The following is a 23,970-nucleotide window of genomic DNA, read 5'->3' as shown; positions in this document are numbered from 1 at the left end:
ACAGCAAATTGGTTGAGCTGATCTAGTTGCAGTTTGCAATACGGCTGGGAAAAGATTAATCGAGATTAATCGCATAAAAAATAAAAGATATTTTTTGCATAATATGTATGTACTGTGTGTAATTATTGTGCATATTTAACCACACACACACTGTAAAAAATACTTTGCTGCCTTAAAATTTTTTGTTAAATCAACTCAAATTTACATGTCAACAGAGATGAGTTGGCACAACTTATAAAATATAGTTGAGAAAAGTCAACTTAATATTATAAGTTATTACAACTCACCTGTAGTTATAACAACTCATCTCTAGTCAAGATAAATAATAGTAAGTTGAAATGACTTGTAAATCCAAGTTGATCCAACAAAAAAATTTAAGGCAGCAAAGTATTTTTTTACAGTGCACATACATATATTCATGTTAGATTTTTTTATTTATATATCTTTTTTTTATTATATATAATATAGAATATATTAAAATAAATAAATAAATTATATATATATATATATATATATATATATATATATATATATATATATATATATATATATATATATATATATATATATATATATATATATATATATATATATATATATATATATATATACATACACACACACACACACACACACACACACGTAAATATTTCTTAAATATATACATGAGTGTGTGTGTGTATTTATGTACATAATAATTACACACAGCACACACTCATATATTATGCCAAAAATTACTTTTATTTTGTATGTGATTAATGGTGATTAATCTTTTCCCAGCCCTAGTTTGCAACTATTAACCTTAGTTTACTAAAAGCTCACCAGAACAACACTTAAAGAATTTGCTTAATGGTTTAAAAAAAGTTGTCCTTAAAAGCAAAAAAAGGCACTCAATGCCACCTTTCATGGTGCTTAACAGCCCCATTTAACTGCGATTATATCAAGAATATGGCACGGCCTTGTGTATTATTTTTTTTACTCCTAAATATGCTTTAAACATTTAAAAAGAACATTCGTTCATTCATTCATTCAAAGTACAACAAATAATCATTCACAAATAAGTTTTATTTTTATATTAGAATTGTATTCAACACATTCCATATGGTAATAAAATGACTTATATCCTCTTCTCTACACTAGTCAAAAAAACATAAAATGCTATTTTTAAGACTGAAAAACAGTACCGTGTGTACTGTACATATATTTTTATACACAAGTGTGATGATGCATTCACATCGAAGCTGAATGCCAGTGTGCGAGTAATACAGTCTCAACTTTACCGAAAAGTACTAGAGAGAGAAATAAGAAACACCAAGCTATCCAGAACAAGTGGGCTTAGCCACATTTCACAATGCCCATCTTTAACACCCGTGTATTTATAAGACCAACTAATACGTCAGTAATCTGCTGAGGTTTGTTTGATCTGCATAGCACTGTAAATGGCTGCCTGAGATGTTACTTTGCACTTTACATACCACTAAAGATCAGTCTCAAAGTTCTGGACATGGTTGGCGTAGCTTAGATGTGATTGTTGCGTTCAAAGGGACTTTAAGGGAAATCACTAATGTCAGGTGCAACCTGTATCTTAGAAAATTAAACACTGATGCATAATTTAAACAATTTTTCCCAACTATAGCTTTCTGATGATAATTTTAAAGTTAAAAAAAGCAAGAAACCGTTCGTTATGAAGATGAGACCAACAACATAAAAAACTAAGAATTTCAAAAAATTTGAAAGACGTTGAAATCATGTTTGAGATACAATGTTAGGGGAATTAAAAGTTGATGAAAGGGTTTATATAATTTCAATCAAAACACATGATCAGGATCCAATTCGCCCTTAAAAAAACAAAAACAGTGCGATAAAGAGCGTCTGACATGAGGAACTCTAATTATACGTTTCTTTACTTTGCTAGCATGTGCAAAATTACAACGTAGTCATCGGTTGGCATGATACATGGCCATGCACTAGCACTGCTACCTGCAATGCAAGAGATGAACACTCATACATGGTACCTGGGATGTTATTGATTTGGCCATCATACATTTAGATCACCTTTGAATTTAACAAACTTGTATGACCCACAGTAGCCCTCTTTGGTTTTTAATATTTTCTAATGCAAATGGCAGTTCATTCTTAATTGTTTGCCATTGAACCAGGCTATGTGTTTAACACAGTGTAATGATACCTGCCAATAAATAGCACTTCAAAGCATAATATTATGAATTTATAAACCGACCCTGAAAAACATAGACAAACGTAAAATTAAGGAAATGGCTATTAAATGAACAAAAACCCAGCTGATCATGACCCATTTTGGACACATTCCTGAAAAATCTGGTCTTTAAAAATACAGCCACTTCATTTCAGTGACTCAAATCTCCATATTTAAATGACTAAATGTTCCAACACTAGGGGCTCCATTATAAAACGATGCCCCAGAAATCACCGCAGCAGAAGGGAAGAGCAAGCAAAGAACGGCAAAAGAGTGCACAGCGTTGGGCTTACAAGCATACAGGCCTGTGAGAGAAGAGAGGAGCAAAGTTGAGCGGAGGATGAGAATGACATGAGTGGCTATGCTGTGAACCAGCGTTCATTCGACGCTATGAGTAGGTGTGCTGGGCTGATGAAGGCCCATGGTTTTACACATCCATCCAGCGAAATCCACCTCCTCAACCTCGGCCCTCTTGATGAATGTGTGGCCCTGGATACAAATATTACATGATCATTTGTTTTGCCAAATAACGGTTCAACTGATCTATAGGTTCATAAAGCAATGAATCTATTACCATCATCATCATCATCATCATCAAATACAAGTATACAAGTAGATGATCTTACTTAAAGGGATATTCCAGCCAAATATAGAAATTACCCCATAATTTACTCACGCTCAAGCAATCCAAAATACATATGCCCATCATCTTTCAAAGGAACACATTAGAAGTTGTTTTTGTAAATGCCCTTACCCTTCTTATGGTGCATTCACACCAGCCGCGGTAGAGGCGGCAAAAACGTGCTATTCGCGAATAGTTGGACACTTGAACATTTGAGTTTACTCGCTTCATTGGCGCGTGAAATTCTAGTCATTTGAGACATTCACGCGAAAATTTGCGTCATGGGAGGGGCTTCTGTGACTCCGCTGAGACTCCACTTACTTCCTGTAATCACGTCACTACTACAGCAAGGTCCTGATTGGTTAACGCGGCGCGGAAATCCATCGAAGTTCAGATTTTCCAACGTTCCAATTTTGCAGTAACGGCGCCATCTTGGATTTGGAGTTTTAGCGTAGTGAGCGTTCATTGTGCAGTGAGTTCAAGATAGCGTGTCGTTACAGGAAACTTGATATTGTAAGTTATAGTTTAAAATGTGTATATTTTTCTTACAATATCACATCAATTATCTGTAGAAGACCTTGATTAACCCCTTGGAGACGTGTGAAGTACTTCTGTTGAAGGACGGATGCACTCTTTTATGCTTCAAAGTCAGAAGTTGTTCCCTGATCCATGTTTTCTCCCATTAAAAGTAGGGACGGGCCGATCTGATATTCTGTATCGATATTAGTCCAATATTGGCGAAAATGGCCGTATTGAATATTGTAGAAGTCAGTGAGTACAATCCAATCCGATACAAACACGGACCTTAACTGTCATGGCAACTTGCCGTAAAGGCGACATACTCAGCAACATGCCGTAAAAGCGTGACATAAGCAACATGCTGTAAAGCGCGGCAAGTAGAAGCTTGGAAAAGCAAGGACATTTACTAAAACAACTCCAAATGTGTTTGTCTGAAAGATAATGGACATATGTATCTCGGATTGCTTGAGTACATCTTGGGGTAATTTTAATATTTGGCTGGAGTATCGCTGTAATACATTGATTTCCTGTTGTGAACTACAAGCATCAGAACTGGCTCAAGCTCCCAAATGAGTGGGAGAGGGAAAACATTTCAAATTCAAGTCTTAACTCGAGTTACTCTTGTACAAACATGGCCAAAAATTGGGAACCACGCGTTACTGGTTCCAAAAGATGTATTAGTCTCCAAAGAGCTAATGCCCATTCAAACAAAGTCTTTTCACTTTGACATGTAACAAATGTTGTTGTTAAGATCCTCTAAACAAACCTCTACCAAATATTATCATGACTGTCCTAAGTCAGTATAGTACTAAAACTTTATATTTATTTTAAGCTACCATAAATAGAAATGTACGTACCATTAGCATCTTGAGGTCAGCTCTGTCAGCAGGGTTCTTAATGAGGCTGTGAAACACAAGAAACAATCAATACAACAAGCCTAAAACCACAAACCAACACAATTGTTAAATCAGAAGTCTGTTAGTTGCAATAAGTGGACTACCAATTTTGGCCATTCGCCTACTCAAACAAAATGAAGTTTTTCTTAATAAATATACTTTGACATACAACACAGATTTGAATAGTTCAGGTTTAAACATATGACAAATAAGAGTACCGCAAACCCCCATACACTGCAGGGAAGCTTACCATTTTGTCACAAACTCCTCAAAGTCAGTGGTAAAAACGCCATGGGGCAGCTTGGGTGGCGGCTGCAGATGCAGAAGCAGGTGGGGAACAGATTAAGGGGGAGATATTAGAGTTAAACCACTATATAACTATTATAGAAGGCAAAAAAGACAAAGAAAATAACATGCATGCTAAGCAGATTCTCTGACCTCATTGACTATGTAGTCCAGTAGCTCAAATATAGCCATGGCTGGCCTACTGTCCATTCCGTGTCCTAGGGGAATAGGGAATTTGCAAGACTTAACTGAAATATGTATTTACATAGGCAATGCATTTGAACTACTCTGTTACACAAAATTGTACTACAAGCACTGCATCAACTTTACTGTACTATCCTGAAGTTAAGGAGAAAAACTAAAAATTAGGTCTTACCGCTGACTGGTCGTCCTGGAGGCCTGGGTCTCGGAGACATGCTGTGGCCTTCTGCCCCACCTGCGTCCAGTACTGGTCGGCCAAATATGGCCTCCAGTTCTTTGGCATCGGGTGGGGGGATGGGGTAGCGTCCAATAGCCAGCTCAACCAGCGACAGGCCCATGCTCCACACGTCTGACTGAACCGAATAGTGTGTGCCCTGGAGTCTCTCCGGCTGTCAAGGCAAAGAGCAGAGAGCAAGTCAAAAGCTGTACCAGGATGGGGCCCCGCACCCTGCAGGTGGCCGGGAGGAGTGGGTTTAAACTTGGCGGTGGCTTCCTTCTCGCCACATGGAAGAATCCTGGGCACTGGCTCAGGACTTGGAACAAGAAGGGCGGGTGGTTGGGGAGGGAAGTGGGAGGGTGACTCACCGACATGTACGACCGTGTTCCAACGAAGGAATTGGCCATGGAGTCGATGAGCTGGCCACTCACGCCAAAGTCGCACAGTTTGATCTCACCACGCGAGTTCACCAGGATGTTGGAGGGCTTAACGTCTATAGGGACAAGAGAGAATACGTTAGAGTCGGTCGAATACGAGACAGTCGGAAACAGTACCACCTGCCTTTTCTTGCTTAAGCCCCACTTAAATTCCCTTTTTCTTGCACGCCCAGCAAAAACATTTCACAAGATGCTCTGCATACTGCAAGCTAGCTCTGACAATATTGTTGCAGTGAAGAGAAAAGAAACGAAAGTGCTTGCACTTTCCACCTCCCTCCATTTAAACATAGGGCAAGAGGAGCAAATAACAGTGTGGACATGCAATGATTCCACACATGGAGGGTCCTTCTTCGGCCTAACACCCACTGGGAGGGGACAGAGGGGTGAGAGTGGGAGAGAGAAAAGAAGGGAGGGGGTTGCAGGGCGCGGCTGCCATGTAATCACATCCGAGAGGCTGTAATTACCGACTGGGCTCTTCAACAGCTCCATGCAAGAGAGCGAGCGTTCCCTGCCACAACAGCACAACTATAGACCTGACCCTCCCTGTCTAACCCAACAAGGTTCCACCAGACCCTCATATGCCTAGCAGTATGAATGCATCTTTAGAAACACTGATTGGGCCATACTTTAAGACAGTATTTCAATACCAGTCAAGTATCATTTTAAGTACCTATATAGTCCAGATTAGCAGTTTGATAAAGTCTCTGGTAGGTGTTTGGATGAAATTAGAATACCATTTAAAAAGTAAGGACTAATCTCTCTATAATAAATATTAGAAAGCTTCTTATGAGATTTTAATAGCTGCATTAAGGGGCCACTTCCTGCCCATCTTGCGCATGTATGCACAAGTATGCTCTCTTAGATATTAGCTAGGAATGTTGCTCTGAGTGTACCTCGGTGCATTATTTGGTGCTTCTCCCGAAGATATGCAAGACCTCGGAGTACCTGTGGAAACAGTAAAGCGGAATCAGTTAAAACACGTCATTCACAAATATCATCAGTGGCGTTTATTGTGCAGCTGTCATTGTAACTATGTGGCACTGAACTTCCTCTGTTAACAAAACATGTTATTTAGGCTAGTCTTTACGAAACAGCATCCTACTTTGTAATGCATTTACTCACAATACATGCAATAAATAGTACTCCTCATATTTGTTTGGTCTTCGTGATAAAATTGTTTTACAGGCCATATTCTTTAAGATAGACAAAACAAGCTAAGAAGTGTTTGTGGATGCTTTTTTAAGCATTAGTAAATTTTGTTAAAGGGACACTACCCTTTTTTTGACAATATACTAATTTTCCAGCTCCCCTAGAGTTTTGGAATCCATTCAGCTGATCTCTGGGACTGGCGCTAGCACTTTTAGCATAGCTTAGCACAATCCATTGAATCTGATTAGCCCATTAGCATCACGCCTAAAAAAAATAACCAAAGAGTTTCGATATTTTTCCTATTTAGTGTAGTTACATTGTGTACTAAGACCGAAGGACAATTAAAAGTTGCGATTTTCTAGGCAGATATGGCTAGGAACTATACTCTCATTCTGGTGTAATAATCAAGGACTTTGCTGCCATAACATGGCTGCAGGAGGCGCAATGATGTTACACACCAGTCGAAAATTGTCCCCTTTGTATCTTTCAATAGCAGGGGACTATTTTCGGGCACTACATAATATCATGGCACCTCCTGCAGCCATGGTATGGCAGCAAAGTCCTTGATTATTACGGCAGAATGATAGTCAGCTGAATGGATTCCAAAATGGTAAGAATCAAATGTTTTAACTCTAGGGGAGCTGGAAAATTAGTATATTTTCAATAAAAGTGGAGTGTCCCTTCAAGCTGACTGCCCCAGGATCGATTAAAATGCATTTGAGTGGCCATTACATTCCTAAGCTTAACACACACGTCTGTGATTGGTTCAAATTCTCAAATGCTGCAAAAAACACGTATTGAGAAATATTTGATGCAATGTGAGAAAATCTAAATGTGCAATCGACATGTTTCGTTCATTTTCACAATTCACAAACATCTTTAAACGTTTATTGACCGATAATGATCGGCACCTTATTAAGTAAAAAAAGCAGATTGTCAATATATAAAGTATATATTTTGTTACATGATGTTTATTGAGTTGGCTTGTGCAATTTCAATGTGATAGGCTTCGGATAATGTGACTACATTTTTTGTCAAGGCACATACTGGGAATACAGTTCCAGGAAACATATTGAGTGCCGATACTTAATATGTTTAATAATTATTTTTTAAACCTTAAATTGTACCATTGAAATCTTACATTTACAGCCATAGCATTAGTGGCGCTTCGACATACTTGTCTGTCTTCAAGATCCATTTACAATTAGGCTGGTTTAGGCTCATTTCAACACAATTCATTTAGGCATATATAGATGCCAAGCACACCTATTTAAAAGGGTAACAGAGTTTTTCATTATTACAGTCAAATTAATAGGCTAAATAAAAAATAAACTTTAATTGCAGAAAACTATTACAGCTCTAACAAACAGTGACCCACACATTACGCATAATAACAGAAACATTGCTCTCAGCAGGCAGTTTAAAGTCCGACAGTAACAGCCTTTAAATTTATTACCGATGGCAGATACAACAGCATTGCTTGGACGGCTGCAGTGGCAGGACTTAAAGACGATGAATTTAGAGCAACTTCTAGGAAAGCGTTAATGTGCTAAAACCCTCTCTGAGAAAGTGTCCCCCTCCCTCTCCATATAAAGCACAACCACTACAAAATCTGACAAACTCACTTGTCAATCTACCATGTAACATAACCATGTATGCGATTATTTCAAAACAATAGAGAAAGATATAAGAAAAGACAGTAATACTTACAGCTATGCTAACTTTTCCAAGAATTTCCTCAGGGATTCTTCTGGCTTCCTTAAGCACTTGATCCAAGGAGCCTCCATCCATGTGGAAAGACACATTTTAGTGCACGAAAACACACAAACAGACTACTACCCATCAAAAAAAAATTAGGACTTAAGTCTAATAAACTTCTAGCATTATCTATGAACAACAAAATCATCCCCAGTACTGTTTTCTCACCATGTGTTCCATACAAATGCTGATTTCTCCATCGCTGTAAAAGGCGCCGTAAAACCCTACAATATATGGTGAATTACACTCATGTAGAACCTGCAGCTCTCGTATTATCTGGTTCCTGATGGCTGGTTTGATTTCCAAATGAATGAGCTGTAAAACACATTCAAGAAATCAGTTGTTGAAACCTTTACAAAGTGTGACCAAGTGCAGCGGCTGATTTACATTATATTTAAATACAGATGCTTTTATCCAAAGTGATCTAGAGTAAGAAAATGATCTGTTTGTTTTGGAGCATGACATTTTGTGCTCTATTAATTAAGCTACGAAAACAAAGGTCATCACATACCTTCCTGGCCATGACCAGTCTTGAGGGCTTGTGACGGACCTTATGGACCACCCCACCATTGCCAGCGCCAAGTTCACATATGGGCTCAAAATCTTCATCTTTGAGCTCGCCAACCTGGGCTTTCTGGGTGAGAAAAGCCTCGAGCCGCTTCCTTTGCTGTTCGTCCAAATCCAGCTCCCCTAACTTCCTCTGCAAGGCCTCCAGGTTGGCTTCTGTAGACCAGAGAACAGCTTAAGGTGAGACATGCTGAGGTAACCAAGCAAGAGTCAAAAATATAACAGATTATCTACTCACTCTGCTGCAGCATCTATGTTGGTGGACTGCCCCTCTCCCGTGGGGGTTATGATCAAGGGGACTGGCTTTCTTTTGGGTGCCATATTTGTCCTCTATCAATATCAAAGAGAACTAGGTGCCTCTGTTTACATGCAATCCCTCAAATTGCAACCGAGCACTCAAACCCCTGTAATAGCAAGTGAAGTTTCTAAGATCTTTCAGTCGCAGATTTCAACACCCTGTCATGCCTCCAAAAGCTGCATTAAAGAGTATAAGGGTGACAAGTCAGTGCCATAGGCGCAAAAGTGCACGAGGGGTGTAGGAAAGCAGTTTATTTTAGAGCGTGCATGCCTCCTCGATACGGCCTCTGACTCTCGAGCGCTCCCACAGACAAACGGCGGCAAATAGACAAGTTAGGCCTCTCGTTCGCAGCCACGGGACTGCCCACGTAAAGCTGTCCGAAATGGTTTGGCCCCGAGGATGCGTGGTTTCGTTCCTTCAAAAGTCGAGTTGAAATTTCCCCCAAGAAAAAGGAGGGGTGAAAAAAGTCCGGTCAGGAAGCCGACGCTCTCCAACCAAGGAAGCGTCCACGAGCTCTCGAGAAAACTGTCGTCAGAAAGCTCGAGTTATCGCGAGATTTTACCCAGGCAGCGAATATTTGAGCAAGGGTAACATCTAGTGGTCGACTAAAAAACTCATTTTTTCCTGTGAAGGATTTTCACTCTCATGATTTTTTTAGCAGAATACTAAAGATACCCACAATATCAATTCTCTGTTGAAAAAGAAAATACTTTATTGAAATATTCAAGTATATTTAACTTTGCAATAGTACATTACAAATTAAGAGTTTCGTTGCAAAACGAGATAAATCAGTTTTTTTAATTGTTCAGAAATCTCGTTTTTTGGTTGTGCATTCCAATTAATATCAATTCAACTGCAGTTGATTTTTTTATTTAAACCTTCATAACTAAAAAAAAAATACAGCCAAGTAGCACAATTCAACAAAATAATAACATGATAACATAATAACAAACATGTTTTGACAAAAATGTAAAAAAAATGGATTTATCTCGTTTTGCAACGAAACTCTTCACATATACATAGAAAGAAATGTTCCATCTTTAAATATATTGAAAGTATGCTTATAAAATATTTGCACATACTTCAAAATAATTATAATTTAGTATATTTTCTAAAAGTATACTTAATATGGAGTTAAAGTTCTGTGCAATTTTTAAAGTATACTAATTTGAACTTATTTTAAAATATATCTTAGGTATACTTTATCTGTTTGCTTAAAGTTATCATTATAATAATGCACCGACAGCATATTTCTAAAATAAATTATTTGGTATCCTTTAGAAACAGTATATTTTAAGTAAATTTTGAAAGTATATGTGGTGTACAAATGTATATAATCTTTGTGGAGAAATAATGCAGACTTAAAATGAAGAGAGAGCAGTATGTTCAGTTACATTTTATGTTATAGATGTATACATTTGTATTGTACTTTTAACACAAATTAAACACACTCTAAAATCACTTATCAAGCCTGCATTTAGCCCAGACACAGTCATGTGCTTAAATTGTATTAAGTACACTTGAAGTTGTTTCACCTTAGCACACAAAAGTACACTAAATACACTTAAAGTTGTACTTTTATTACAATTAAATTACAAATATATTAAGTACAAAATTAGTTGTTCCAAAATTGCACACTTTAAGTATACTGGTCATTAGTGTGACTGCAAGTATACTGAAGTATATCAAAATAAAATATATTTAGTATGCTATTTATTACCAGGGTTATCCTTTATGCAGTTTCTACTTGTCCTTGAAATCCTTGAAAGTTTGTGAATCTGGGGGATAAAATCAAGGCCCTGGGAAGTTTTTGAAAATATATATACATAGATACAGGATATTAAAAGTGCTTGAATCTATTTTATGCAAGAATTTTTCTGAAAAAAAAATCCATATTATTTCCTGTGTAGTGTAGGATAATATCATAAAAATTCTACACTTTCTAAGCACACGTGCTAAACTGTTCGCTTTAAATGCTTATATCTTCTGTATGCAAATTATGATTCATACCAAAATGCTTTTTTGCATTGTTGTGTTTGACATATAAAAACGTCTCTGGTTACGTATGTAACTGTTGTTCCCTGAGAAGGGAACTAGACGCTGCGTCTCTTTTGCCATACTTCTTGCGTCCCTGTAACGGCGTCTTTGGCAATATTTCAGATAGAGATATACTTCCTTGCTCCCATGTCACCCTATCTTTGTCGTTAAGCCTCACCATTGGTTGAATTTGATATACACATTTAGACGCACTTACCTCTGGAGGCGTCCCAAAATGTGTCACTGAAGTGACACAGCGCTAGTTCCCTCAAAAGGGAACTGTAACAATGTATATTAAAAGGTAACACAATGTAACCTTGCTCTCACTTGAAATGTGTCCCCACATTTAGTGAATTTGAGGGTATTGCACCTGGAAAGTCTTTGAAAGGTCCTTGAATTTAAAGTTAACCAAGGTGTTATGAAAAACACAATTCCCGTAAACAGTAGTTGTAGTTTAACTATGGTATTTGTAGTCAAATTAGAAACTAAATATTTACCATTGTCATTTTTACCAATTTTTATGCTGTGAAGTTTCTTTTAGGTTATAGGAGTGATATCATGTAAATACCAAAATATTCATCTGATACATCTCTGTGTCATGGTACAACAAAATACTTTTCTGTCTGTATTATTAATTTTTGATAATAATGCCAGCTAGGACTAGTAGTAGCTTAAGGAAGTATAGCAACCATGGTATTTTAAGTAAACACTGTTTAAAGCCCCATTACCTAAAAAAATGCACTTTTAACTGTTTTTCTATCAGAAAATGAGTGGCCAGTGTGTGTGTAGAAACATCTTGTTATTATACAAATCCATCTATTCTTCTTTGTGTAATCTCCTTTAAACCGCAACAGTCACACAAAACAGGCTATTGGGGATCCCCAATGAGATGTCACAGTGATTACGCCCTAACCGTTAACCACTCACAAACTCCGCCTTATGAGTGTGTAGTTCAACCTTCTGCCAGAGACATGTTTTGATATAGTCCAAAGCACATGTATAAGCGCCCTACTTTGTATATACCATTTCAAAAGATGTAAACAATACTGGTCCAGAAGCACTTCCTGTTTCCGTTTTTTAACACTAGATACACGTTGGGATAAAATAAACCAACAGAACACATAAACCTGAAATAAAAAAATAACTGTCACAAACTGTAACAGGAAGTGTTTCTGGACCAGTGTTGTTTACATCATTTGAACTGGTCTATACGGAGAGGGGAGTCTTTCTTTGCATTTAAAGAGACACACACAAAAACAGCGTGTTTTCATTGCAGCCACAAATGGCCATGTTCAACATCATATAATGAAAGATCTGTTATGTGTTTTGAGCTGAAATTTTACAGACACATTCTGGGGATCCCATGGCCTGCGATTCTAATGCGTGTTTCATCAGTAAAGCCGATTCTTTGATTAGTAGTAAATCGCCATTACCTGCTTTCAGATGGAGAGGCATTTACTTCACAGAGCCGTAGTTCACAGAGAAACTAAGCAAAATCGCATTCATAATCGAGGAAAATCGACTCCGATAATCTTTCCGAGCTTCTCTGTGAACTACGGCTCTGTGTAGTAAATGTTGCTCATTCTGAAAGCAGGTGATGGCGATTTACTACTAATCAAGGAACCGGCTTTACTGATGAAACACGCATGAGAATTGCAGGCAGTTTTTTTGGCCAGCCCTAGTTGAAAACATCTAGGTTAGGGGACCTTTAATAAAACATTTTTAAAGACAATATCAGTGATGGAATTGGAAGAGCTTTACTGGGGAGTAGTAGTTTGGGACATCCAAACAATAGGTGCAAAAAATTTGAGATGCATCGATATAACAGCCAATAATCAGTATTTTTCAAATATATTGGCTGATAGGCATGGCCGATATATCCTGTCAATCAAAAGAGAACAGGAAAATGCAACGAAATATTAATAGTCATTATATGAATCAAGTACATTTAGAAAATTGAGTTGATGCAAGTTAATATCACAACAAAATATCATTCTGAATAATCATTTATGTATCATGTTTGCGTAACATTTCGAGGCTGTTAAAGATGCAGTGTGTAAGTTTTAGCGGCATCTAGTGGTAAGGATGCGAATTTCAACCAACGGCTCAGTCCACTGCTCACCCCTTGATTTTTAAAAGCATAGAGAAGCTACTGTAGCCGCCACCGGAAAAACATGTAGTTGACAGAGACAACTTAGCAAAAATGTTTGTCCATTAAGGGCTTCTATAGAAACATGGCGGCAGAAAATGGCGACTTCCACGTAAGGGGACCCTCGGTGTATGTAGATAAAAAGGTCTCGTTCTAAGTTAATAAAAAGAATACAGTTCATTATGTAAGGTCTTTATACACCCCTGATAATATAGTTTTGTATATCATTTTGCATTTCTGTCAAGAGATCCTTTAAAAATTACACACTGCACCTTTAAGTGGATAAAACCCATCTACATTTAAAACCGCTCTCACTGAAACCCCCCAAAACTCACTCCCTAGACTTAAGCCCCTCATTTCCAGCCTTGCGTATATTTTTTTAATCAATGAAGTTAAACTGAATTAAAATCACTGAAAGACAAATTCTAGATTTATTTTAAATCAGTTTAATTAATTACACACATATTTGACAGGTGTTAGCGTTTTTACAGTTTTTTGTTTTAAAGGTTCAGACAGGGACAACTGATTCGCTCCCATCATCAAACCCCATGTTGTTGACATTGTACCAGATCACCAATTGACATTTTTGTTGCGAATGGTATCAAATAGCCAATAACAATGTTTGTGTGCCCAGCAACTGGAGGCAATTCAAAACTTGATAAAATATTATTCATTTTATTGGCTTTAATATGAACATATAAAAAGACACAAACAAATCATTTACAAGAACCGCAAGCCACTGTCCATGCTGTCTTAAGCACTGTAACTAGAGGGTATGCCTCCATTCCCAAAGAACCACTTTAAGTCAAATAAACCCTCACATTTCAATTTCACCTGACTACATAGAGGCAGTACGTGTTACCTCTGAGCTGGAAATATATTTAATTATCAATCACCATCCATTTATCTTCAATAATAAGTAAATTTACATTTTATCCACATTTTCCTATAGATTCACCTATGTTTCTAAAGATGGAAGTCTTACCTTAAATGGGATAATCACAAATTTAGTGGGAACATATTACATCAGGGGCGTATTATATGAAAGTGTCAACTGCAGCACTGATTACTATCAAAAATAAAAGTTCGGGGTATTACGAAGAAAAAAAAATGGAAGACCATGCCAACCCAAACTCCGAGCAAAATTTAACCACCTTCATGGCAACATTTCTGTTGAGACATTCCCAAGCACAGATAGGTTACAGTACTGTGTATTCAAGTCAGAATTCAGGATTAGTTTAAATAAACATTTGCAAGAAAGCAAAATTGCCACGGGAAGATGTGATCTTAGTGCAGTGGGGTGAAACCTTGGGAGAATCCTTTAACAATACACATGCCAATTTCCAGATAAGAGCAGTCAAAACTACTTTATCTGTGACCGGATACTCAAGGTACTAATGTATGCAATGCTAGATCCATGTTTGAGGGTCATTCTACAAAAAAAAGTAGACGAGTAGAGCTAAGAAGCCATCCCTGAGTCCTCAACAGATCAACTGACTGACGTGCCATTTACGTTTGGTCATTTAGCGCTATTTTCGTTCGTTGTTTAGGTCAAGTCTGCATAGTCCTGCCTACGCACTTTGTATTCAGACTGAATGTGCGTTGACAACAGCAGGCTGGGAGAGGAAACAGCGTATCTACCTTCACAAACCAACATGCAGAGAACTTTATAGACATAAACCACCACTTCTGCAACTGGAAAGAAACCTTTAAAGAACAAACACTAATCGAATAAAAACAAATGCAAAACTGTTAAATCAATAAATACTATTTCCAAAAACAAATGAATGAAATAAGCTGGTCTGGCACACTTAAGACAACACCTCCACAGCCTGTTATTCACAACACAAATGAACACAAACCATCCATCTGCATACAACTCACCCATTTGTCTTAAAAGAGAAATCAAAGTCAAACTGCAAATAATTTCATTTGTGTTCAAGAAAATACATTTAACCTATTTACTAGTCATGTCTAGAAGAGGACAACACACTTAAGATGTTTCTGGATTTCTCACGTCACTTCCTGCTCAAAAAAGAAAGAATATAAAAGAAACAGAATAAAATAAACTGATGCGAGACCTGCAACATTCTTTTAAATGATCAGAAATAATACATTGCATTATTTATCGTACAATATTTACTTGCTATAAGGACCATTGATGAAACATGTCGCTGTTCTTCTGAAGTCCTCACAGTTCTGAGTGCTGATTCGTGACAAGCGCATTTAGTCAGGCTCTAAAAGGTCATGCTCGAACTATAATGCATAGCGCTCGATAGGTGTCACTGTCGATCGAGGCGAACAAAAGCTAATTTTTTGCGTGAGAACCATTTTTAATATGGCTAAAGGGGCAGCAACGAATTAATGTTTGTTCCTCTCCAGTGTTGTTGAAATTACGAAAACCAAAATCATAGCTATTAAATAACCCTCTGGTTAAGTCTGCTTTTAGACTGAGGTAGGTTGTCATCTTCTATGGACAAATCAAAATAAAAAAGGGACAGAGATGATGGAAGTATGTCTCTTAAACTGAACAGCTATATATAAACATCTTAAGATCTGAGAACTAACAAAAAAATGACTCTGAATGAATTACGAGTGGTTTCTACGAAAGGAATTAACTTTTTTTAGATACTGTGGCTTGTCTCACGTCACTCTGAAGTATTGTGAAGGTTTAATGGGAGTATCACACAGCTCCATATAAAAATAAAACAGATAAGAGCTTAAATGCTTAAGATTGCTGAAGTGATCCTGTCAAAACACAAAAGTGGAGAGGAAACCGTATTTTTGAGAGAGAACTGAAGGTGGTCTTATTCTTCCATGGTCTTTAAAGGGAGAATACAGTATATTAAGATGCAGTGAACGACAGGGAATGGCTTTACGGGGCATCTATGGATATTCCATGGATGTCAGGACGATGCCCGTCTGCTCCAGAGGTCAGCAGTGCATATGTGTGCGTGCATGAGTGTGTCTGCTTTCAGAAAGGACATGGGGACACATTTCTTGAATATTCCAAGGCTCAGATCCCATCTACACCCCCTGTAAGTCTACATGTCCAATAAGTCTCAGTATGCAGTAACCAGGTCTTTGTCATAATCATATCTGCCCCTTTTAGGGGCGGGGCTGTCCTGGCTATCGTCAGTGTCCTCGCTGTCCTCAGCCCCTCCCTCCTCTTCCGATGAGTCGTCCAGAGTCAGGTCCACCACTGCTCCTCCTCCCGACCCACCACCGGTCCCGCCGGTTCCTGCCGACGAGCCGTTTGATCCAGACTTCCCGGTCTGGTTAATGCCACTATGTGCTGGGGAGTGACCATTCGTCTCAGGAACACCTTCAAAGTTTAAAACAATTACAAATCAAACCCAGAAAGAAACAAGATAAAAAATGCGCTATTTTATCTTCATGTCCTCTTACATATATCCACCACTGGATAGTCAGGTGTGTTGCTGTTTTCTCTCTCTCTCTCCTTTTCTTTGTCATCACTGATTGGCCGCCACGAGCCATCAGTCAAATACTCAATCTCCTCAATATCTTCGTGTGTCTCCTTAAGGATCTCCGACAGCAACCTGGACCAGACACAAATCACCTCTAGTGAGCATTACTGCCATACTCCACGAAAAGACACACGAAAGTCTGAAATATGTAGCGTGCTTACCCATCAATAGTAAGAAGTTCAAATGGAGCAGGTTTGTCACATACAGGACAGGTCCATGTGGGTTTCTTTTCATTCATTTGCAAGAAGAAAACAGCATCGAAACACTGCAGGTGGGCACAGGTCAGCACGCGGCATGGCACTCCAAGCCTCATCTTCACCAACTGAATTAAAAAGAGACTCGTCAGGTCAATTGCATTGCAAAAAATATTCAAGTGCAAAAAATATAAACGGGACGCTTACAGGGCAGATGAGAGACACTCGCAGTCCTGTAGTGGCTATCTCGCTTTCGGGATCAAAACGCAGCTTGTCCTGAACTGTACAAACAAACCAAATAGATCAAAAATCCACATTTACTCGACAAATCGGTCAATTAAACATCAAGTGGCGTTTCCCAGACAGGTTGTAAGCAAAGCCCCATACTAAAATTTGAAAACCGCTTGCACTGACAAATATTAAAACATAATGCCACTGTTTTGTCTTAAAGGGATACTTCACCGATTTAGCATTCAGCTGCAAAAAAGTCCTCCGATGATGCAAAAATCGTCATATTACATCATCGGAGGACTTTTTTGCAGAACCAAAATGCAGATATCTCTCCTCTCAGGGGGAAATGAGGGAGGGAAACATGGTCATTCAGTAATACTGCCGGGTTTCTACAGATACAAAGCTGAATGCTAAATCGGTGAAGTATCCCTTTAAGATGCACACCTGTAATGTTTTTTAAGGTATCAACAGCCTATTGGTGCTTTCCATCGCATAGTACCCCACGGTTTGGTTTGGGTCAGGTCGGGTCTGCTTACCTCGTTTTGGCTTGGTTAGCTTTTCCATCGAGTTTAGTAACACTTTGCAGTGGGAGGGATTATAGGCGTGTCGTTATATTTGCGCTGCCTGCTGCTGTGACATTATGCAAGTGAGAGCGTTGTTGTACATTCCCATACATTTATTTATTTATTTCTCAGTCCGCCACAAAATTAAAATTGACCACCACAAAAAGATGTTTGCACATCGCGTTGATCACTACCTGACAGTTTCTGTACAAATACCCGTGGCGTCAGTCGACGCGCTCCGCTGAGCCTCATTTAAGTTGCATTTAAGCATATATGCGAACATGCATCTCGTGAATGTTCCGCCACAAACTGCAGTTCTGGAAAAAAAATTTATGGTGTTCCTGATTCTCAAGGTGTGCATGTTTTTATCGCTAAAAGGGAGTTTGGGAACTTAGGAGGTGAGGTGTCATGAAACATTTTGATAAAAAAGGACATGCAAAGTAAGAGTATAAAAAATAAGCAGCATACAGTTACAAACATCTCTTCACGTACTATTTTGCACATTATTTCAAATGACATCATACAAACCAATTTTGTTGTTTTTTCTACATTTAAGGGGAAAATTTTGATTACCGCAATGTGTCCATGACTGGATTTTGGTTCGTTGACATGGAAATATTTTTAATTAAAAAATCTAAAAAAATAAAAAAACTTCAGTGCATGTTATACTATAAACATTTACAGTAAAGAAGCATGTGGTATTTGGTGATCATTGGTAAATGTAGAGACAATAATAAGGACCAAGAAAAATTTTCTCATCCTCCGCAACAATTTTCAATCATTGTTTAAGCCCTCAAGAAACTAACATTTTCCAAAAAAAAAAATTGTTGGAAGGGACATAATTGACTGACACTCAAGATGGCTACCAGGAAAGCAGTTCTTATTTATTCTCTCCAGATAAAAGTTGAAACTTTGTTTGTCATAGTACCTAGACAACTTTTTAGTTCTCATTACCGAAACATGAGTTTGTAAATGCATATATTTAATGTAATGTCACGTTGCGGTAATGATAACTTTTTGATATTTTTTTTAATTACTTTATTTTATAGAAAATATTTTTAAATCCCCTAAAAATAATGGTTATGTAAGTTCAGACCTTAATCTTATTTGTGCAAAAAAATTGGCTCCTAGAGCTTTTTAAAAAATCTGATGTCACCCACATGACAACATTTTTGCTCAAGACAGCGCAAGCTAGCCCTAAGGTAAAGCTAATCTTCTAACATTATAGCGATGATGCTGGTAGTGACGATTCTCTCAGACCAATTAATAATCTACAGTGTTTTTGTGTCACATTTTGGTATCAGCACGGATCGTTTGGAACCCCAACTGAGGTGGTACTAAAAAAGTATCTGGTACTATGATCTGCACCCAGTGGAAAAGCTCACAAAAGTAAGCTGACCCAAACCAAACCGTGGGGTACTATGCAATGGAAAAGCGCCATTTGTAAGGCTTCAGATAACAAAAAAATCCACTAAGGAGCCACTGGCTCCTATAAGGCAAAAAAATAGGCACCAAATATTTTTTTAAGTGCCACATTAGTATGAACTTATTTATTTTTTGAATGTGTATCTGCCTTCTTTCACTAAGAACTGTGACTGTTGTTTTTATTACCCTAAGAATTTTCAAGTGCATTTATTTTAAATCGGAAATTTAGGAGGACAAACGTTTTGGAAGGGGACTTACTGCGTTCACGACAACGCTCTGCACTCTCAACTGAGCAATGCTTCAGCTGATTGAAGAGCTCCCCAGACGTGAACACCCTCACCAGGTACACTGCCACAGAATACCGCTGGATCCAAAACAAAAGAAATTAGTTACAACTCACATATTGAACTTTTATTAACATTCACCTTTCAAGTTCATTCACACATATCTATTTGATAAAATACAGCTATATAGTGCACCTGAAACTTAGTGAATATGATTACCTTTCCGAAGTTGCCCCATGTGATGGTGACTCTGTTAGTGGCTGAGGAAAGATGTAACCAGGGCGTTATGTTGACAGGTCTACAGGGCCGGCGCGGCTCAACACCAGGTTTGTTGGAGGGGTAATAACCCTGAACCAAAAGAAATTGAATAAACTAAATATAATGGCTCATAAAGACACATAAAGCTCTGAGGAAAGACTTAAAGACTCCCACGTGTGCTGATGCATTTCCAAATCCAGGTTTTGGCAAAACCTGTGTCTTTATATCCAATGGGCTATTTTAAAAAAATTACATAAACAGCTAGCTGCTAGTTTGTCTGTTGCAAGTGGTATTAATATGAGGGACATTCGAAGTACCTGACTGGTCAAAAATCTGTTGAGTAGTGCAAAATTTCATCCAATTTCCCTCACCCCCCTTAAAGGGGACAGAGAATGAAAAACCATTTTTACCTTGTCTTGGTTGAATAATGGTAGTCTACCCGCATTCACAAACATACAAAAAGTTATAGACATTCTAAACATCTCAGTCTCATAGAAATTCCTCTTTTAGAAATGTCAGCCAGAAAACAGCCCAATCTGAAAAACTGATGCTTATGACATAACAGGCATCTCCCTGCCCCTTCACTTTAAAATAATTGGCTACATTTTTTGAGTGGCAGCAAAGTCAGTCAATCAGTAATGAGATTGCAAGTTAAGCCAGTAGGGGGAGCCAAATAGGTGCAAAACCACTCGTTTAAATTCCCCCACCCTAATAGAGCTATTTGAGAGAGGTTTTTAGGAAGCTTCTAAGACATTACAGACCCAAACAAAAACATTTTTGTCTACATGTCACATCACAGAACAAGGATAAATACCCCGTTCAATCATTCTATGTCACCTTTAATGGTAAAATGTACATGCATGTTTCTAAACCGTCAATATTCACGAGTAGGTTAGAGTAGCTTTAAATGTAACAAAAGCCGCAAAATTAAATTATGGATTTACTTCAACACAAAATATCCATGAACTTTAGCCTTAATCCAATTTAACAACACTCACCGGTACATGACAGTAGGACTGATTGACTTTCACAGCAATATTGGGAGGATACTGGTCCTCCTGGACACCAATTGAGTCTGTGTAACAGATTCTGGGAAGAAAAAAGGAAAGTCATACACAGATAACACCTTTAAGCAGTACTAGATTTAGCTGACTGAAAAGCTGTCATACCTGAGAACCACCTGAACTGATTTCATCCCTGGGCGAAGTTCACTGTGCAAATAAAAAAAACAGAGTTAAATTTATTTCTTTAAAATAAAAAATATTCTTAAAGGTGCAGTGCATAACTTTTAGAAGGATCTAAAGACAGAAATGCAATTAATATACATAACTATATTATCAGTGGTGTATAAAAACCTTACATAATGAACTTTTATGTGTTTATTACATTAAAATGAGCCATTTTTATCTACATACACTGCTGGTCCCCTTACATGGAAGTCGCCATTTTGTGCCGCCATGTTTCTACAGTAGCCCTAAACGGACAAACTGCTGTACAGAGCGCGTTTTATCACTACTGTACTTTGTCGTTTGGCGGCTACTGTAGCTTCTCTATGCATTTCGGTGAATGGTGGAGTGAGCCGTTGATTGCAATTCATAATCTCACTGCTAGATGCCGCTAAAATCTACACACTGCACCTTTAAAACTTCTTATTTCGGAAGTGTTTACATTTCTTAAAAACCCATATAGGTCAACCAAAAATAACCAATTAAGACGTAGACTACGCTTACCTGGAGTTACGGATCTGTTCCACCTGACTTGGTGTTAAATCGAAAACACGCTGACTCTCTTGCAGCTTTTCACTGTTCTGAGCGACTGCAAAAAGCAACAAAAACAGAATTAGCTCACCAACTTTTGTAATTGTAATTAAGACTATTATTATGATAATGTGGTAGTGACTCACTAAGTTCTGTGGGCGGCAGCAGCGTTTCTAAGTTGTGGTAGAACGGTAGGGGCACCAGTTTGACTTCGGCTGCGGGAGGTGGTGCCGGTTTAGGGATCCCGTTGAGGTAGTCTGCGCCCTGGGCTGTGCTTCTTGGCGAGGAGTTGAGGCCAGGGTAGGTTACGGGTACAGTGTCTGGGCGTCGGGCAGCCAGCCAGGCTGACGCTTTAGGGTAGCGCGTCTCGTAGAGCTGCCGGACGTTTTTTAGTAGCTCTGGACTGTACTCCGTTTGCACGAGCCGGAGAGCTCTTGATACTAAATCTTGCTTCAACCCGCTTTTACTTCGGCCCATGGAGGCCAGCAGTGTCTGCAGGTCAGACACCCGGAAACTTTTCACCATGTTCTGGGAAGAAAAAACAAGTCAGGAGAATGAGAAAAAGGGAAAAGCGGTACAGAAAGAATGACATGACCAAAGCTTGGTTTTTAAGTAGGCTGGTGCGATGCAGTCAATGAAGGGATAGGTCATCCAAAAATAAAAATGTGTCAACATTTATTCACCCTTATGTTATTCAAAACCTGTATTATGACTTTTCTGTGGAACACACAAGATATTTAAAGATATTTATGGCCTTTAAATTTTCAATTTACCCTGCAATGAAAGGCATAATCAAAAGATGGTGGACTGTCACTACATTCAAAGCAACTTACATGTGAAGTACTCAATAGCAATGTATTAGTTACATTTTATAAACAGCATTGAATTTGATGAGTCTGTACAAACTCATGTTTTAATGACTTGTTTTTTAAGTGCTCGATCTTTAATCCACCCTGACACAACCCGTGTAGGCAGTGACACACCATATATACACAGAAACCGTTAATGCAAAACAGGTCGAGTTATTCTGGTTATAACGCAGTGATACAATTATGACAATTTATCAGGAAACTACGGTACTCATTTTGGGCACTAAACAATAATCTAAAATGATACATCCGGTCATGGGACCCAAATGAAGGACTGTCAATAGTACATACATGTGACTATTCTCCTGTATTTATTGACCGGCATCACTGCAAACTAGCTGTACACTAGTGAACTGTGCGCAATTTCTCATGTTTTTGTTGTGGTTAACTGGTTGTCGTTCTTCGCCGGTACTTAGGCACGCTTTTACACCAGGACACCACATGGAGACATGCAATGTGAGGATTGAGTTTAGGAAAATGCAGACATCGATTTATTTTGGCGCCTACACTGTGCAGGCTAATCTTTCATTTCCACGAGCTAACCAGCTAGCCTGCTGTGTCCCTAGCTCCGGCGCGCGCGCGCAAGCGCACTTGCCGTGTCTCATACCCTAATGTGCTGCTTGTTCAGACTGTTTTGGGGCATTAAATGCTCGCTCCAAAATTGTAAATTTAACGGATTCAGATGAAACTTTCGGACGCAGCGTAAATGTTGTCTAGGTAGGCATCTCCAAACGTTTTAAGACACAATCATTCAACAGACACACACATACACAAATTGCCAACGCACTTTACAGTCTGCCGCCGGTTCAATATGAGCACAAAATAACACTGTGTGAAGTAAACCTGAACTTATATTTATAAATACGACATTTAAGCAAACTCTGGCTCATTTGAGACTAACTATTTTTTTAAAATCTCATGTACTCACCATCGCTTCTACCAGCTCCGCCGCCATCTTCGCACAGCAGCCCCGCGAGAGCCTGGAGTGAAAGGCAACGGCGAGCCAATGGAAACCGGAGAGGGCGTTCGATGACCGCCGCTCGCGTCCAATCAGCGCCCTGGACCGGCTAAAAGTGGGTGGGTCGTTCGCTAAGAGGCGTGAAGGCAAGCTTTAAAAGTGACAGTGCGCTCAAAAAAAGAAAGCTTGCAGCAAGGTCTACCCTTTCTGATAGGCCTCTGGTGTCTGTAAACCTACCCACCGTCGCCTGAAGTTCACAGTCTGATTTGCCCGCTTTAATAGTCTGCTGTTAGAACGAAAGCACATTGCATTTTCTATTCAGATATGATGTGAGAGGAGGGTTTTCTGCGACAAGTGGAAAAGGAGCGCATGGCTCCGTCCGATCCATTCCGTAGCGAAAAATCCATGTCGTGGGTTGGAAAAAGCCACATTATCGAGGAGTAAATGCTTTGTCTAATTTCTGCCCTACAATGATTACACAAACCTACTGAAATAAAGCGCAAACATTTCCACGGTCATATCGCGTTAATAATATATTCGAAGAGTAACAATAGTGAACTTGTTCACAGATGACGGTTTGGTTAATCAGTCTA

At 38.6% G+C, this 23,970-nt stretch overlaps 2 protein-coding genes across 2 annotated transcripts; both read right to left on the bottom strand.

Annotated features, from left to right (window-relative positions):
- Positions 1–1,044: 1,044 nt before the first annotated feature.
- On the bottom strand, positions 1,045–9,706 carry map2k2a (mitogen-activated protein kinase kinase 2a). The gene is made up of 11 exons (XM_073862425.1): positions 9,109–9,706; positions 8,811–9,025; positions 8,474–8,614; positions 8,252–8,335; positions 6,286–6,337; positions 5,324–5,448; positions 4,914–5,127; positions 4,691–4,755; positions 4,503–4,564; positions 4,214–4,259; positions 1,045–2,704 (listed from the first exon to the last, which is right to left on the bottom strand). The coding sequence occupies exons 1-11, from the start codon at positions 9,185–9,187 to the stop codon at positions 2,594–2,596; spliced, it is 1,194 nt and encodes a 397-aa protein (XP_073718526.1). The 5' UTR covers positions 9,188–9,706; the 3' UTR covers positions 1,045–2,593.
- A 4,299-nt stretch (positions 9,707–14,005) lies between these two features.
- pias4a (protein inhibitor of activated STAT, 4a) lies at positions 14,006–23,499 on the bottom strand. The gene is made up of 11 exons (XM_055217208.2): positions 23,348–23,499; positions 21,697–22,078; positions 21,524–21,608; positions 20,963–21,004; positions 20,792–20,882; positions 19,755–19,883; positions 19,510–19,615; positions 17,240–17,313; positions 17,000–17,160; positions 16,759–16,910; positions 14,006–16,675 (listed from the first exon to the last, which is right to left on the bottom strand). Exons 1-11 carry the CDS (start codon positions 23,372–23,374, stop codon positions 16,413–16,415), a joined length of 1,512 nt encoding a protein of 503 aa, XP_055073183.1. The 5' UTR covers positions 23,375–23,499; the 3' UTR covers positions 14,006–16,412.
- Positions 23,500–23,970: the final 471 nt, after the last annotated feature.

Source organism: Misgurnus anguillicaudatus, chromosome 23 (genome assembly GCF_027580225.2).
Source record: "Misgurnus anguillicaudatus chromosome 23, ASM2758022v2, whole genome shotgun sequence".
Classification (NCBI taxonomy): Eukaryota; Metazoa; Chordata; class Actinopteri; order Cypriniformes; family Cobitidae; genus Misgurnus; species Misgurnus anguillicaudatus.
The sequence above is the reverse complement of the archived record's forward strand: the minus strand, read 5'-3'. Positions and strand labels throughout refer to the sequence as shown.

Bases quoted from the DNA above. Each gene is read 5' to 3' on its own strand.
- map2k2a (XM_073862425.1), bottom strand. From the start codon at position 9,187: ATGGCACCCAAAAGAAAGCCAGTCCCCTTGATCATAACCCCCACGGGA. The intron at 8,336-8,473 runs CACATGGTGAGA...AATGTGTCTTTC, and splicing joins AAATCAGCATTTGTATGGAA to CACATGGATGGAGGCTCCTT. The intron at 4,756-4,913 runs GTAAGACCTAAT...CTATTCCCCTAG, and splicing joins TCCAGGACGACCAGTCAGCG to GACACGGAATGGACAGTAGG.
- pias4a (XM_055217208.2), bottom strand. From the start codon at position 23,374: ATGGCGGCGGAGCTGGTAGAAGCGATG. The intron at 21,609-21,696 runs GTGAGTCACTAC...TGCTTTTTGCAG, and splicing joins GCTGCCGCCCACAGAACTTA to TCGCTCAGAACAGTGAAAAG. The intron at 19,884-20,791 runs GTGAGTGTTGTT...CTTTTGGTTCAG, and splicing joins AGTCCTACTGTCATGTACCG to GGTTATTACCCCTCCAACAA.